General features: G+C 38.4%; 1 protein-coding gene across 2 annotated transcripts in view; it reads left to right on the top strand.

Annotated features, from left to right (window-relative positions):
- LOC122809327 (haloacid dehalogenase-like hydrolase domain-containing 5) overlaps positions 1–13,261 on the top strand; it is a 599,749-nt gene that overhangs the window by 395,096 nt on the left and 191,392 nt on the right. For both annotated transcript variants that reach the window (XM_044080729.1, XM_044080727.1), the window contains exon 4: positions 7,600–7,693. In XM_044080729.1, coding sequence (XP_043936664.1) covers positions 7,600–7,693 — 94 coding nt within the window. The remainder of the gene's footprint in view (positions 1–7,599; positions 7,694–13,261) is intronic.

The raw sequence follows: 13,261 nt of genomic DNA, 5'->3' as shown, positions 1-13,261 counted from the left end.
CTGTCTTTCTGACAGCAGTCGTTAAATGAACAGTAAGCACAGGTAGTCCTAGTGAGCAAAGGTCGAGAAAGTACAAAAACACAATGTAAACAACATAGAACAAACTGGACCACCACAGCTGGAACATGTAAAACTTTTAATATAAAAACAATAAAACCCAATAAAAGAAGGTAAGCACTTTCACAGCTGATAGCTGCTTCTCCAGGCCATAAAACAACAGTGAAAGTGTGTAAATACTTAAAATACAAACTGACCAATCAAAAAACAAAACAAGTCACATGTCTCCTACTACACTTCATTATCTAGCACTCACTAAGTGCTTTACAGCTTTTAAAGTAAAAAAAAAACTTAGCAATTTTTTTCTGTAACCAGTATTACATGGAGCATCCACTACGTCTCAAACACATAATAAGCAGGTATGACTGGCAAACTACTCATAATCCTCTGTGTAGTGGATAGACATGTTTTTCTGTAGTATGCAGCAGATTTTATTACAAAGTAACCAGAATTCAGCACAGTCACTCTGACAATTAGTTAAAAAGAAATGCAGGTATATGCAAGTAAAAGTAACAAAAGTAAGATGGAATAAGATAAGATTCCTAATAAAGTGTATAATGCTCGGCATGATACAGTGCAACAGATGTAAAGCTATAATAAATAGTTGCCTACCTGTGGATTGATCACGTTTAGTGAGAAAACTATGGGTGAGTGAATCACTTCAATGGTAGCCTTCTTATACAATGAGTTTGTATGTTATTAGTGCTGGAAAGAAAACATTTTGAATAGTTTGTGCAGCTGTAAAGTAGAAGATGCAATAAAGTGATCATTCCATAGTAAATAACTGTTTATTACAGTGCGATAAACAGCTGTTTACTATAGTGTGACATCTGCGTTATTACTCTGTATGCCAAGTACATTGCACTTTACTAGGAACTTATTTGTAATGCATTGAGTGCCACTATTGCACTCCAAAATCAGGAAAAAGAGAAACTTGTTAAGAGCTTCCCTAGTGCAAGATCCAGACTTAACAGCATTTAGGGATGCTTAACAAAAACTTGTTAATCACACCTAAGTGCTGCTACGATTGAGTCTCTCAATGTGGACTAACATTGAATATTGCCTGCCAGCAAGAACAATGGCTGAAGATTAAACAACTTTTAAAATCTGTTAGAACTTCATTTTGCCACATCTTCAAACAGAAAGATTGTTATTTTGAACTGTCTAACAGCTTTTAAAGTCATTAATTCTACAGAGGAATACTTCATTTTGCCTGCTGTCCATGCCTGTCTGCTGTCCATATATATTTCCCTGTCCCTTGTAAAAGTTTTGAATTTCTAGTAAATCACTAATGATTACAATCGGTCAATGATGGCAGATATTACAGTTTCCAAATTCTTATTGTTCAGAAAATGCATGTTGATGAAAAACCTGTTGTTTTATTAATTTTTTAAGTGAATTACAACAATATTTTTCTTCCAAATTTGAAGTAGTGGGTATTCTTTTAGATGTGTTGTGAGAGACTGCCAAGTGAGGCAGCAATGGAAGAGAGGTATGTTTAGTATAGTAAGTTATTTTTAGGACTGTAACAGTGGCCGTTGTTTGTGAATAGTGCCTTAGGTAACAAGAAGAGCTTTTTTTCAAAGAGTCTAGCTGACAGATATAAAAAAGTTCTGAGATTTAGTAGTTTAAAGTGTAGAGATCCTTTATTTATTGATTTGTCATTAGCGTGACTAATTGTGCTATATTTAGTGTTCTCTATATATGAGCTTTAATTGCATAGCTCTGAAGTATCCCATCAGATTGGATAATCCTAAAACACCTTGTTCAATGCGAAGGAACAACTTAATCCATTTAACTCTTGCCTGCTTTCCCTCACCAATAAATTCTTTCATCTCTTTGTTAATTATAGCCTCTTTTATGGGACACCTTGATTGTCTACTTACTTTGGAAAGAAATCCTTTGTTGTTTATGGATACTACTGTCTCGAGTACACATGCACATGAGGTGAGACCAGAAAACTACGATGAGTTTTTACAACTGTTGTGTTCCACTGAGAACAATCTTTACAGGTGCAAGAGGCTGCAGTGGCAAAGGCTGCATTTTGATGCCTGCCTACGGCATAAAGTAATACCGAAAGGTCTTAGGATCTGTAAAATGCCTACCTACAGTAATTCTCTTCCTGATTTATTGAAAGAATGGCAAATGTATAACCTTGAAGTCAGGGCTGGTTACTTAAGACTGTTAATAAAATATTTTACACCCATTGAAGAACAGCTACGTAAAAGCATTTCTGAAGATGTTTTTAATATTAACAGCAATATAGACTATTTCAGCTATAAACACAAACTGGATGAACTTTTTTCTGATGTGGACTTGTATGAGAAACATCTAATTAAGACCAAGAAAAAGAAACTGTTCCGTGACATTAAAGATTTTACTACAGGGCCTATTTTTTCCTGGATTGATGAAAAGGCAGACAATCAGAATTCTTTTTATGCAGGTACTGTTAAAAGTACTGTTTCCATTGGTAGTGAGGCACAGCAGATTTGAATCTGATGTTCCTTCTCAGGAGCATGCGCTGCTAAATACAGCTGAAATGAGGACATGCTCTAAAGATTTGCTTGTGTGGTCTGTAGATACAACGGAGCCTTTACCATATGATCCTGTTTCATTTGGGATAGAAGTGTTAAAAAGTTGTAATAACAGTGATGGGGGTAACGCATCTACTTTCAGTACACCTTTTTTTATGACTAGCAGCACCACAACTGTTAAAGCCGAAAGAGATAGGGCGTTCGGCGAGTCGTACTCACTTTCACAAGAAGAGGCAGAATTTGGGGTCACCAGAGATGGAGCAAGTAGTGTGGAACAGATACGCAGAACTTAGTGTTTAATTTATCAAGCATGGCACTAAGTCCATAGTAGCTAAAGGTATTAAGCTATGGTCTCAATTTCATACCTACCGGCTGTTCTAATCTTACAGACACTTTAAATGATCTGCATTTATTTGTTTGTAGTTTGTCCTTGAGATTGTATTATGGCAATACCGTTGGTAATGTTTTCCATTTTAAGAAACCTAGTATGTTCATACCTGTGAATCCACCTTTGGTGGAAGCCTTTTACAAGCTATGTCAAGATGATATTTATGAATATTTTCTGAATAAGAGGCATTTTCGTTTTAAAAATCTTAGTAGAACTGAGTTTTCTGCCCTAATGGAATTAGTGTCATCTGATGCTCTTTGTTTTAGGCCAGCTGATAAGGAAGGAGGGATTGTGTTTTTTGTTACTGCTCACTACTCACAGATTATGTGTAATATGCTTAGTGATACTAATACTTACCTGCCACTCACAGAGCCACAGGCACAAAAGTTAATGACTAGAGTGCAACAGTGTGTTGAAGATCTGTTGATGGAAGGAACCATCGATAAACAGCTCTATGATTATTTGTTAGCAGAATACCCAGTTGTACCACAAATCCATGGGCTCCCAAAACTACATAAAAACCCCACTGATCCATCCATGCGACCTATTGTGTCTGGTAAGGGTTGGGCAACTGAGGCACTCTCCATATATGTGAAGAAACATACTCATTCTATACTTAATAGAATTGAGTATATTTTGAAAGATACAAAATATTTTTTACAAAGACTCAATGAATGGAGGTTAAAAGAATTTAAGAGTGATGTGCTACTTGTCACTATGGACGTGGTATCACTTTTGGATTACTATCAGTTCATTGAAACTTTAGCAGTTCGAACACCATATGTTCGAACTGTGAAGTTTGAAAACTGATTATCGCGAAGCCGCGGAACACTGAATTCTTTCCCAGGAAAATAATTTGGTGGGCCGTTTCTGTGGCTTCGCAATTTTCAGCACTGTGGTGAAAAGTTACAGGTTGGGTTCAGGTATGTGTGCGATTGTGCGGACGTTAGGGTTAGGGCACAGGTTAGGTGAGTTAGGTTTAGGGCGTGGGTGGGGTGGGTGTATGATAGTGACAGACTTTAGGGTTAGGGCAGGATAGGTGAGTTAGGGTTAGGACGCGGGTGAGGTGTGTGTGCGATCGTGACAGACGTTAGGGTTAGGGCGGGATAGGTGAGTTAGGGTTAGGGAGCGGGTCAGGTGAGTGCGCGATAGTGACGGACCTTAGGGTTAGGGTTAAGGTAAGTGGATAGATAATAGTGTATGTACAGTTTAGTGTAGGGTTAGATGTAGGATTTTAAGTGTATGTGTGTGGATTGCTGTTGTTTTGGTGTGCTTGTGTTGTGTGTGTTTTCTTGGAACAGCGATTTTTTTCCCTGGGAAAAAAAATCACTGTTCTAAGCCTTCGATGGTTTTGCACTTCATGGTTAGAAGTTCGAACATATGGTGTTTGAACTTCTGCCGTTTCATCAAAGTGATATAGACCCTCACATTTTACTTTCATTTCCAATGACACAGGGGTCGATTTTGTCAGAGTTTTCTTAAGTCATCATAGTGCTTATAGTACTAATAAGATTAATTGGTCTGTTCCCTTTTGAATATTATTTTAGAGCATAACTTGTTCATGATTGAGGACTCTTTTTATGTACAACGTACTGGCGTAGCTATGGGCACGGTTTGTGCCAATAGCTGTACTAATATGGTCATGGCCCAGTGGGAGTCTATCTGTTTAATAAGAATAATATTTTCTCAGGGTTCATCCTACATTATGGTCGTTTTGTAGACAATGTGTTTTTCATTTGGGGTAATGACAACAGTTCATTGTGTGAGTTTGTGGAGTATCTTAATGCCAGCACAAATTTTTTGAAGTTCAACCTTTACCTCATCAAATGAAATGGTTTCTTTCCTGGATGTACAGGTTTTTTTGACCCCTGATGGGATAGAAACATGAATGTATAGCAAACCTTGTAGAACCAATAACATACTGCATGCAAAAAGCATACACCCGAAGTTTGTAAAAAGAAATGTATTAAAGGGACAGTTTTATAGGGCCGCTAGGTTACACACAAAAGATAGTCACATGTATGAGTCCTTTGAAGTGGTATCATGTAATTTGAAAGATAGGGGTTATAAACAGGATGACATATCTGAAGTACAGAATGAGGTTGTCTCTTTTCAAGACACCCATTCTAAGTCTTATTTAAACTCTGAAATTGAATCTGCTGATAGATAATAGGACAATCAATTTGTTGAGCAGGACAAGAATGTGTCTTACTTTTTCTAGTAATTTGTCTGATATTTGTGACGTTATTAAAAAACACTGGAGAGTGTTACAATCTGATATGAAATGTAGAGAGATATTGGTCAAACTACCACAGTTTACGTTTAAGAATCAGAGATCTTTGAAAAGAATGCTCTGTTATAAATCAACTAAACCAGCTAGAAATAGAGTTCATTATTTGGGTGCTGACAGGCTGGGAACTTTCCCTTGCCATCACTGTACTATGTGTACATAGATTAATAGAAATGATATGTTCGTACATCCAGTAACTGAGCGTGTCTTTGAGCTCAAGGTATGTGCAGATTGTGATACCTGTAATATAGTATATTTAGCCTCATATGAACTATGTAAAATGTTTTATGTGAGAAAAACAAATAGATGTTTGAGGGACCGGATACATGAACATCTGTATAGTATACAGAGAAATGATAATACAAATGCCCTTACTAAGCATGTAGCTTTAGCAGGGAATGCCCATCATTTTAAATTTCTAGTTTTAGAAATATGTCAGCCAAATGCTAGAGGAGGGGACATAGTTACTAGAACTGAATGTCAGGAAGTAAAGTGGATGTTGCTTTTACAAGCCACAGGCAGTAAGGGGTTAAATGAGGTCATTCTCCTAAAACCTATTTTAAAGTCACGTGATCTACAGCATTAATTGTTAATACTATTTAAGTGCATGAGTGCTATTTTAATGTAGATCTGATGAAGTACATAGACTGGTAAGAAAGCACTCATCTTTTATGATTTCTTTGTTTTGTTTGAAATAAGTGCGTGTTTTTATTAAATTTCTCCTTTGCACCACTGCAGTATGGGTATCTTTTCATATAGTCTACAACTTCTCCTGTGATTGATAAAATATGCCTGACCAGTATATAAAACTAAAGAGACTAGAAATGTTTTCACTGCTTGTATCTTACTATCCATATCCAATGTCAACAGCATACAACTTCTCATTTTTTTTGTATTATCTTTAATTTTTTCCCTAAACTCGTTAGCTGGCACAATAGAATATTTTTAATCCATAAGCCTAAATACTTCATGTTACCATCCCCACATAAATGCGTGTATTGCTGAACAAATTCATGTGTGGGTCCATAGTTTACCACTATAGCTTTTGTTTTATCTTTATTTATTTTATATTCTTAAAAGACGTGAAACTGTTATAAAATGTTCCACAATACTGAAATACCCTTTCCTGGATTTATCATGCACAATATGATGTCACCTGTGAATAAAGCTCCCTTTCCTTGATTACCATTTCATTTATATCAGTCTGGTCCTCTGCTCAAGCACAGCTTGTTGGAGAGGAGCCCTCCTACTGTAATTCTTGCCTTTGTTCCTTCATATATCTTGATGATCAGCTCTGTCATTCTATCAGGGAATGCAAATGCAACAATTGCCTTGCTCATAAAATTCCAGCTGACTCTTGAATGCCTTCTCTGCATCAAGACCCACCAATAATAGCACCATCATCATACACTCTGCTTCATTCTGAATCATCATTGTTTTATTAAATTGTCAAATATTTGCCTTTCCTCCACAAAACCTCACTCATCCATATCTATCAATTTTGACAATACTTTTGCTATTCTTTTGCATAGTATAGACATAAACCCTTAATAATCATGGTTTAAAATTGAAATTGGTTTATATAAAGTTGGGTCTGAATGGTCCTTTCTCTCTTTGGGTAATACAGTCACTAGAGTTTTATTCCAAAATGTTAACACCATCCCTCCTTTTAAAATATCGTTAACAAAACTTTCCAGAGTGTTGTCACTTTTTTCTTCCTAACTTCCAAACTTTCATAAGGATATCATCTCTTTATGGGGACTTCCATGTTGATTGATTATACATCAACATTTTTATCTCTTCTCTTCCTATCTTAGCTCATAATTCTTGAGCTTCATCTTCCTCTGAAGTTGGCATAGTCAAGTCATCTATAAATATTTCCATTTCAGTTTCACTGATTAGCATACTAACAACTGGAAAAAATAGGTACAGGAACTGAATTCAAGGGCTTTACAAGTGAATTTACTATAAATTTTTCTGGAAGGGCAAAAGGCAGATAATAAGTAAAATAACTGTAAAACGGAAATGTAAGAGTGTTGTATCTTTCATCCCTGAAGTGTCATATGGAGTTGAAAGGAGAAGAAATTGGAATTTGGTGATGGAACAATTCCCCTCCATTCTGTGTGATGCTTAATTAAGGTTAACAAACAGAAAAAGCATTTTGGGTTTAGAAGGCATTTCCTTATTAATTTCAGTAAAGACGTAAATTAGGCATGCACTGACAAGCATACATTAAACTGTTATTGTCTTAGCTATCTCAGTTTCATTTTACACTTGTGCAGATCATGCCCCCTGTTGTTTATATTCCTTAATGAAGACTGTCTCTCTAGTCGGGGATTCAGACGTAGCATCACCATTGAAATGCTTAGGGAGGCATTTCCTCTGCTTGATTCAGTTGATCGCAGCAGAAGGGCAACCACCCAGGTAAGTCAATTTCTAGTTTTTGGCTTTTGAAAAACTCTACCTTTTGTACACAATGGACTCCTTTCCTGGGTGTTGAGAAAGATGAGTAATTTTTTGAGGTGAGTTGCATACTTTCCATGAAATTAAGTGTGAGGCTTCTGGGTCACAGTGCAGTTATACTCTAGCAGTGTCTTATAAGAGAATTATGGTGGTTCTACTACCTAAGTAAATAAATGTAACTGCCAAATATTTCACCAAGAGGCAGGGAGAATCCATGTCAGTCTAAATACTAGTAATTTAAAAATACATTTTATTTTGACCCACTTCTGCCACATAGAGGAACTCATCTTGTGTGCAGCTGATTTCTGGATCTCTGTCTCTCTCTGTCAGTGGTATGGTGTCTTTCGCATCTGAAAGAATATATTTGACTCTGTAAATGAATGGAGAGCTTAAAAACACTTCATGCTTTACTCAGCTTAACCTGTACTGATGCAGTGTGATAGAGCGAGGCACAGATTTTCCAAAGACCGATCATATGACTAACATATAGTACTGAAAATTTCCTGAAATTATGTAGAATCATTTAGTTTGTAAAGCAGTAAAGCCATTATTTTTACCAGTGGGGAAATTCTTTGTATGACTGTGTGCTGCAGACTAGGCCTTGGTGAATGGGCTTTACAGTGTCATATTAAGCAATGTATATTTGGAGCAGAAAGAAATTATTTATTATAATTTATTTGACATTTGTTGACCAGGTTAGTCCAACTGAGCCAACGCTCTTTTTCAGCTGAGGCCTGAGGAGAAAAGCTCCATAAGTATTACAAACATATAGAGTAGTAAATATAATGATAAAAATCATGATGTTCATTAATTACATATAGAAATTATATACAAACTTATAAAACTGAATGAAGCAGTACAATCTCTGTAATTGTGGGTCAGTTACATGTATGAGGAATACCCTTATAGGAATAGGAATGGTTGATATGAGGTTTACTTTAGTATAACTCAGATAGGAGTAAGTTGTATGTTTCATTAAACAAGTAGTAGCAGAAAAGATGAGGTACAGCCAGAGAGTATACATGAGAGGAAGTAAGGGGGGGGGGGGTTGGTGAAAGAGAAGATGAGACTTGTAGGTGGAGCAGCCATGGAGGGTAATTACAGTGACAGATCCAAGTATTGTTTAGAATGTTTTTGATAGCAGTCTTGAAATTGTGTGGGTGATTAATATTCCTGATATCCAGAGGAAGTTTATTTCATGATTGGACAGGGGAATAGCTGTATAGATTTTGCCCTATTTTGCTGTTGGTTTGTAGACCTGAAGAAGATCTTGTTCAGAGCTTTAGAGAGACTTTGTAGGGATATAGAGGGAGACAAGACAGGCAAGGTCAGGACAGGAGGAGGGCTGGTTCGGTATAGAATGTATGATCTGAAGCTGAGAGAGAAGCAGTTGATGGGGAAATTCTAGCCAGTTTAAGTTTTTAAGGGCAAGACAGTGGTGAGAGTGGTAAGTTAGATCTGGGGTGAATCTTGCAATTTTTTTTTTTGTATGTGGATTCTAATTTTAATAGAGTGGTTTGAAGATTAATGAGGATTTGCAAGCCATAGAATAAGTTTGGAAGGCAGATTTTTGATCTGGTGGAGAGAAATTTTTTGTTTCTATACAGTTCAAGTTTTTGGTGTTTTTCTTGATGTTGTTGGAGACATGTAGGTCACATTTGAGCTGGTCATCTATGATGACCCTCAGAAGCTTTGTGTGAGACTCGACAGACATAGGTATATTGTTAAGGGAAGAGATAGAGAAGGAAGATTTTAGATGGTTCATAGTTTTGGGAGTGAAAAGCAGGAGTTTAGTTTTTTTTTTTTTATTTACAATCAGCTGATTTTTGGTTAGCCAGTTTTCTATTGATAAGAAGGATTTTTGTATGAAAGTATTTAGGTCCGAGAGGGAGACTGCTCTGGTGATGACAGTATATTGCACAAGAGATGAGTGAGGACAGGATGTAAACAATTGATTGGTAAACATGTTAAATAGTAATGGGCCAAGGCTAGATCCTTGAGCTACACCCATCTTGACAAGTAGGGCAGGGGATGTTTTAGAAATCCATTTTACCAAATGAAGTCAGTCAGAGAGATAACTAGCAAACCAGGAAATAGTTGAATAAGCTATTTTAAGTTCAGAGAGTTTGGCTAGCAGCAGAGAGTGGGATACAGAGAGTCTAATGCTTTTGAGAGGTCAAGGGATAGGCAAGAGGCGAGTTTGTTATTGTCTCTGGGTTAGAATATAATGTTTAAGAAGGATATGAGGGTAGTGGAGGTGCTATGATTTGGGTGAAAGCCATGTTGTATGGGGGGTAAGTAAGTTTTCTTGTAAGAGGTAGTGGAGGACTTGCTTGTGAACACATTTCTCTAATATTATAGAAAGAGGGGATAGAATAGTGATTGGCCAAAAGTTGGCAAGTTCAGATGCGTTACCTCCCTTATGAATGGATATAGTATAGAATTGTTTCCAGACTGTGGGAACTTTGGATTGAGTGATGCAGTGGTTGATGAGTATGGAGATGGGTTGGGCTAGAGAGTTTGCTGCCTTCTGAAGAAAGAGTGGTGGGAGATTATCAGCAGAAGGAGAGCAAAGTTTTAACTTCTGAAGCAAGGATTTAATATAGTCGGTAGAGACTGTTTTTAGAGAGAAGGCCTGAGAGGGATAAGGAGATGTTGGAAGGTCAGGAGAGTTATTAACATTGGTTCAAGAGTTGGCTTGGAGTGACAGTTTGCTAAGAATTAAAGTTTGATGATGTTTCTTGGGGTATGTTGTCTGAACATGGATTGGGAGATGAGGGGTTACCTGGGTGCAGAATTTGGTCGATGTGAGTGAGGGTGGGGGATTGTTATAGGAGTGTTTCTTGTCATTGATGATATGTTTTTTTTTTTTTTTTTTTTTGTAAGGTTGCGTAGTTCCTTATAGTGCTGGAGGTGCAAGGGGAGTTTTATTTTGGGCCAGATTATCCAGGCTATGTCTCCTTTTTGCAATAAAGTATGTGTGGATGTTCTTCGTGTTTCACTGTTGCAGTCATTACATTTGGGTAATCCTGCTGGCAGGTTGCCCTCAGCCAGCCTGAATTCCAAAGTCTTGGGTCCTGCGCCAGCTGCTGTCGCCCCCTCCGTGATGTCAGGTAGTCAGGGGTATAAAAGAAGCAGCCAACGCCATTTTCTTCAGTCATTCTTCAGTGCCCGAAGCAGAAGCAGTTCGCAAGTGCCGGTCGGCCGACTCCTGAGATTTTCAAGTTTGAGTTTCAGATCCGAAGTCTTCAATAAAGCTAAGTACCCCTTTGGGGAAACATTTTTCTTGCTCCAGATCAATGTCAGAAAAAGTTAATAATTGTATTTCTTGTGGAAAGCAAATACCTCATAAGGATTTTCATTCTTACTGTATTCCTTGCCTAGGCCCTGATCACAACGTTACTGGTTGTCGGTTTTGTGCTTAAGTGTCGGTATGATTTTGCTTTAAACTTTTTTGGACACCAGTTTAATTATCCTAAAATGTCATCGGATAGCCATCCGACTATCGGAGGTTACAAAAAACGCAAAGAAAAGGATAGAGAAAAAGAACCAAGGCCCAAAACCGGCGACGAAGCTTCTCCTAAGCCAGTCGCCGGTTCGTCGGTTCTCAGTGAGGTGCTTTCGCAGCCCCTGACACCCGCTACTTTAGAGTCGCAGGCCGCTACCGACTCCCACATGGAGTCATCCATGCCGCTGGACACTCAAAGTAATGGAGCCTCGGACGCTAATTCCTCAGATGGGTCCAGAGCCGCTGAGCAGGTACCGGTTTCTGAGGGTGTATTCAGACCTAAACATCTTTACATTAAAATGACTTCAGCTTCAAAGGCAAAGACTAAAGCACCTTCTAAAGCAAGGAAAAAAACTCAAGAGCCACGTGGACAGGCCTCTATGCCCAAAAAACAGATGCTCAAAATGGTCGAAGACTTGATTACCTTTTATCAGGGGTTTCCATCCTCCTCCTGATAAGAGGCCTAGGCAAGACACTGACTATGAATCTTCAGATCAGGTTTCTATTTCTTCTGATTCCTCTTCTGATCAGGAATATTCTCTTCCCCCCTATGAGGATTCTGATGCTGAAGAATCTGTACCTTCAGCATCTCCTCCTGAGGACTATTCCTTTGGGGAAACCTTGCATACCATGAGGGAGCATTTTCACTGGGAGAGCCAAGATTTTTTAGAATCTAAAAAGAGGCTCAGGGATTTTCTTTTACTACCTCAACACAGGCCTCTAGCCATTCCACCTGTGTTAAACATTATAGATGATGTGTTTTCGGAGTCTAGTCTGACCCCTGACTCCTTACCCCCAGCTCCTGTTAAGCCTGACAGATATTACATGGTTCCTGACTCACACAAATTTCTTTTTAAAAACCTTGCTGCTGACCCAGAAACTATTTCACAGGGTCCAAAGGGAGTTAAGGCTTCCACTGCAAAAAACCCAACTCCCTCTGAGAGAGATTCAAGGGCACTGGATAGATGGGGAAAATAGGTGTACACATCTGCAACTTTGGCTATAAGGGCCTTAAACTGTCAATTTCATATGCTTAAGTATCAGCAACATGTCATGGGATTGCTTAAACAGAAAATGTTATTAAATTCTGAATGTGCAGAAAACAAGGAAATGCAGGATTTATTGTATGCAGCAGAACAAGTTGGAAACATACTTTGCAATGTGGTTTTGATTCTTTGGAGGCCTCCTGCAGGGCTGCAGTTACGGGTTCTGTAATTAGGAGGCATGCTTGGTTAAAGGAACAAAATCTGCCTGATCATGTTAAAGTTAAATTACTAGATGCACCTTTACAGCATGATACTTTGTTTGGTGTTAAGGCAGAAGAGGTGTTAAAGAAAATGGAGGACAAAGCTAAATCTATGCAAACTGTCAAAGATTTTTTACAAGTACAACCACCTAGGTTTAGTAGACACTGGCCTACAAAAAAACTGGTCCTTTCCTGTGTCAGACAGACCTCAAAGGGGCAAATCCAGATGCCCTAGGAGCAGATCCCAGGTGCAAGGTTCTTATAGGCCCAAGCAATGGGGTGCTTCTACCTCCAAAACTGGAGAAGATAGATCACAAACATACAGAAAACAGTCCCAATGACTTCCCCCTGCCTGCACCAAGCACTTACCTTCTGGCAGCACCCTTAGGGGGAAAATTAGCACTTTTTGCTCAAAATTGGCACATCATAACCCAAGACAAGTGGGTTCTAAACATAGTGGCACAAGGCTACAAGTTCCATTTCCATACTCTGCCAAAGGCAAACGGCTGGCCAGACCTGCCAAAAAATCAATGGGCAGAGGCACAAAAACAAGTCTCATCCCTCATGGACATGAGGGCCATTCAACAAGTACCAGAGCAAGAGCAGGGACAAGGATTTTACTCAAGACTGTTCTTGGTACCCAGAAAAGACAAGGCCTGGAGGCTGATACTGGACCTATCTATTCTGAACACTTACCTGGATATTCCAAAATTCAAAATGTTGGCTTTGCAGCAGCTTCTGCTCATGCTGGGCAAGAATGCTTGGCTTGTGACTT

The sequence above is a fragment of the Protopterus annectens genome, chromosome 8.part0, assembly GCF_019279795.1.
Source record: "Protopterus annectens isolate FY-2018-M chromosome 8.part0, PAN1.0, whole genome shotgun sequence".
Classification (NCBI taxonomy): Eukaryota; Metazoa; Chordata; order Ceratodontiformes; family Protopteridae; genus Protopterus; species Protopterus annectens.
Note: the sequence above shows the minus strand (reverse complement) of the source record. Positions and strands in the feature narration are given on the sequence as shown.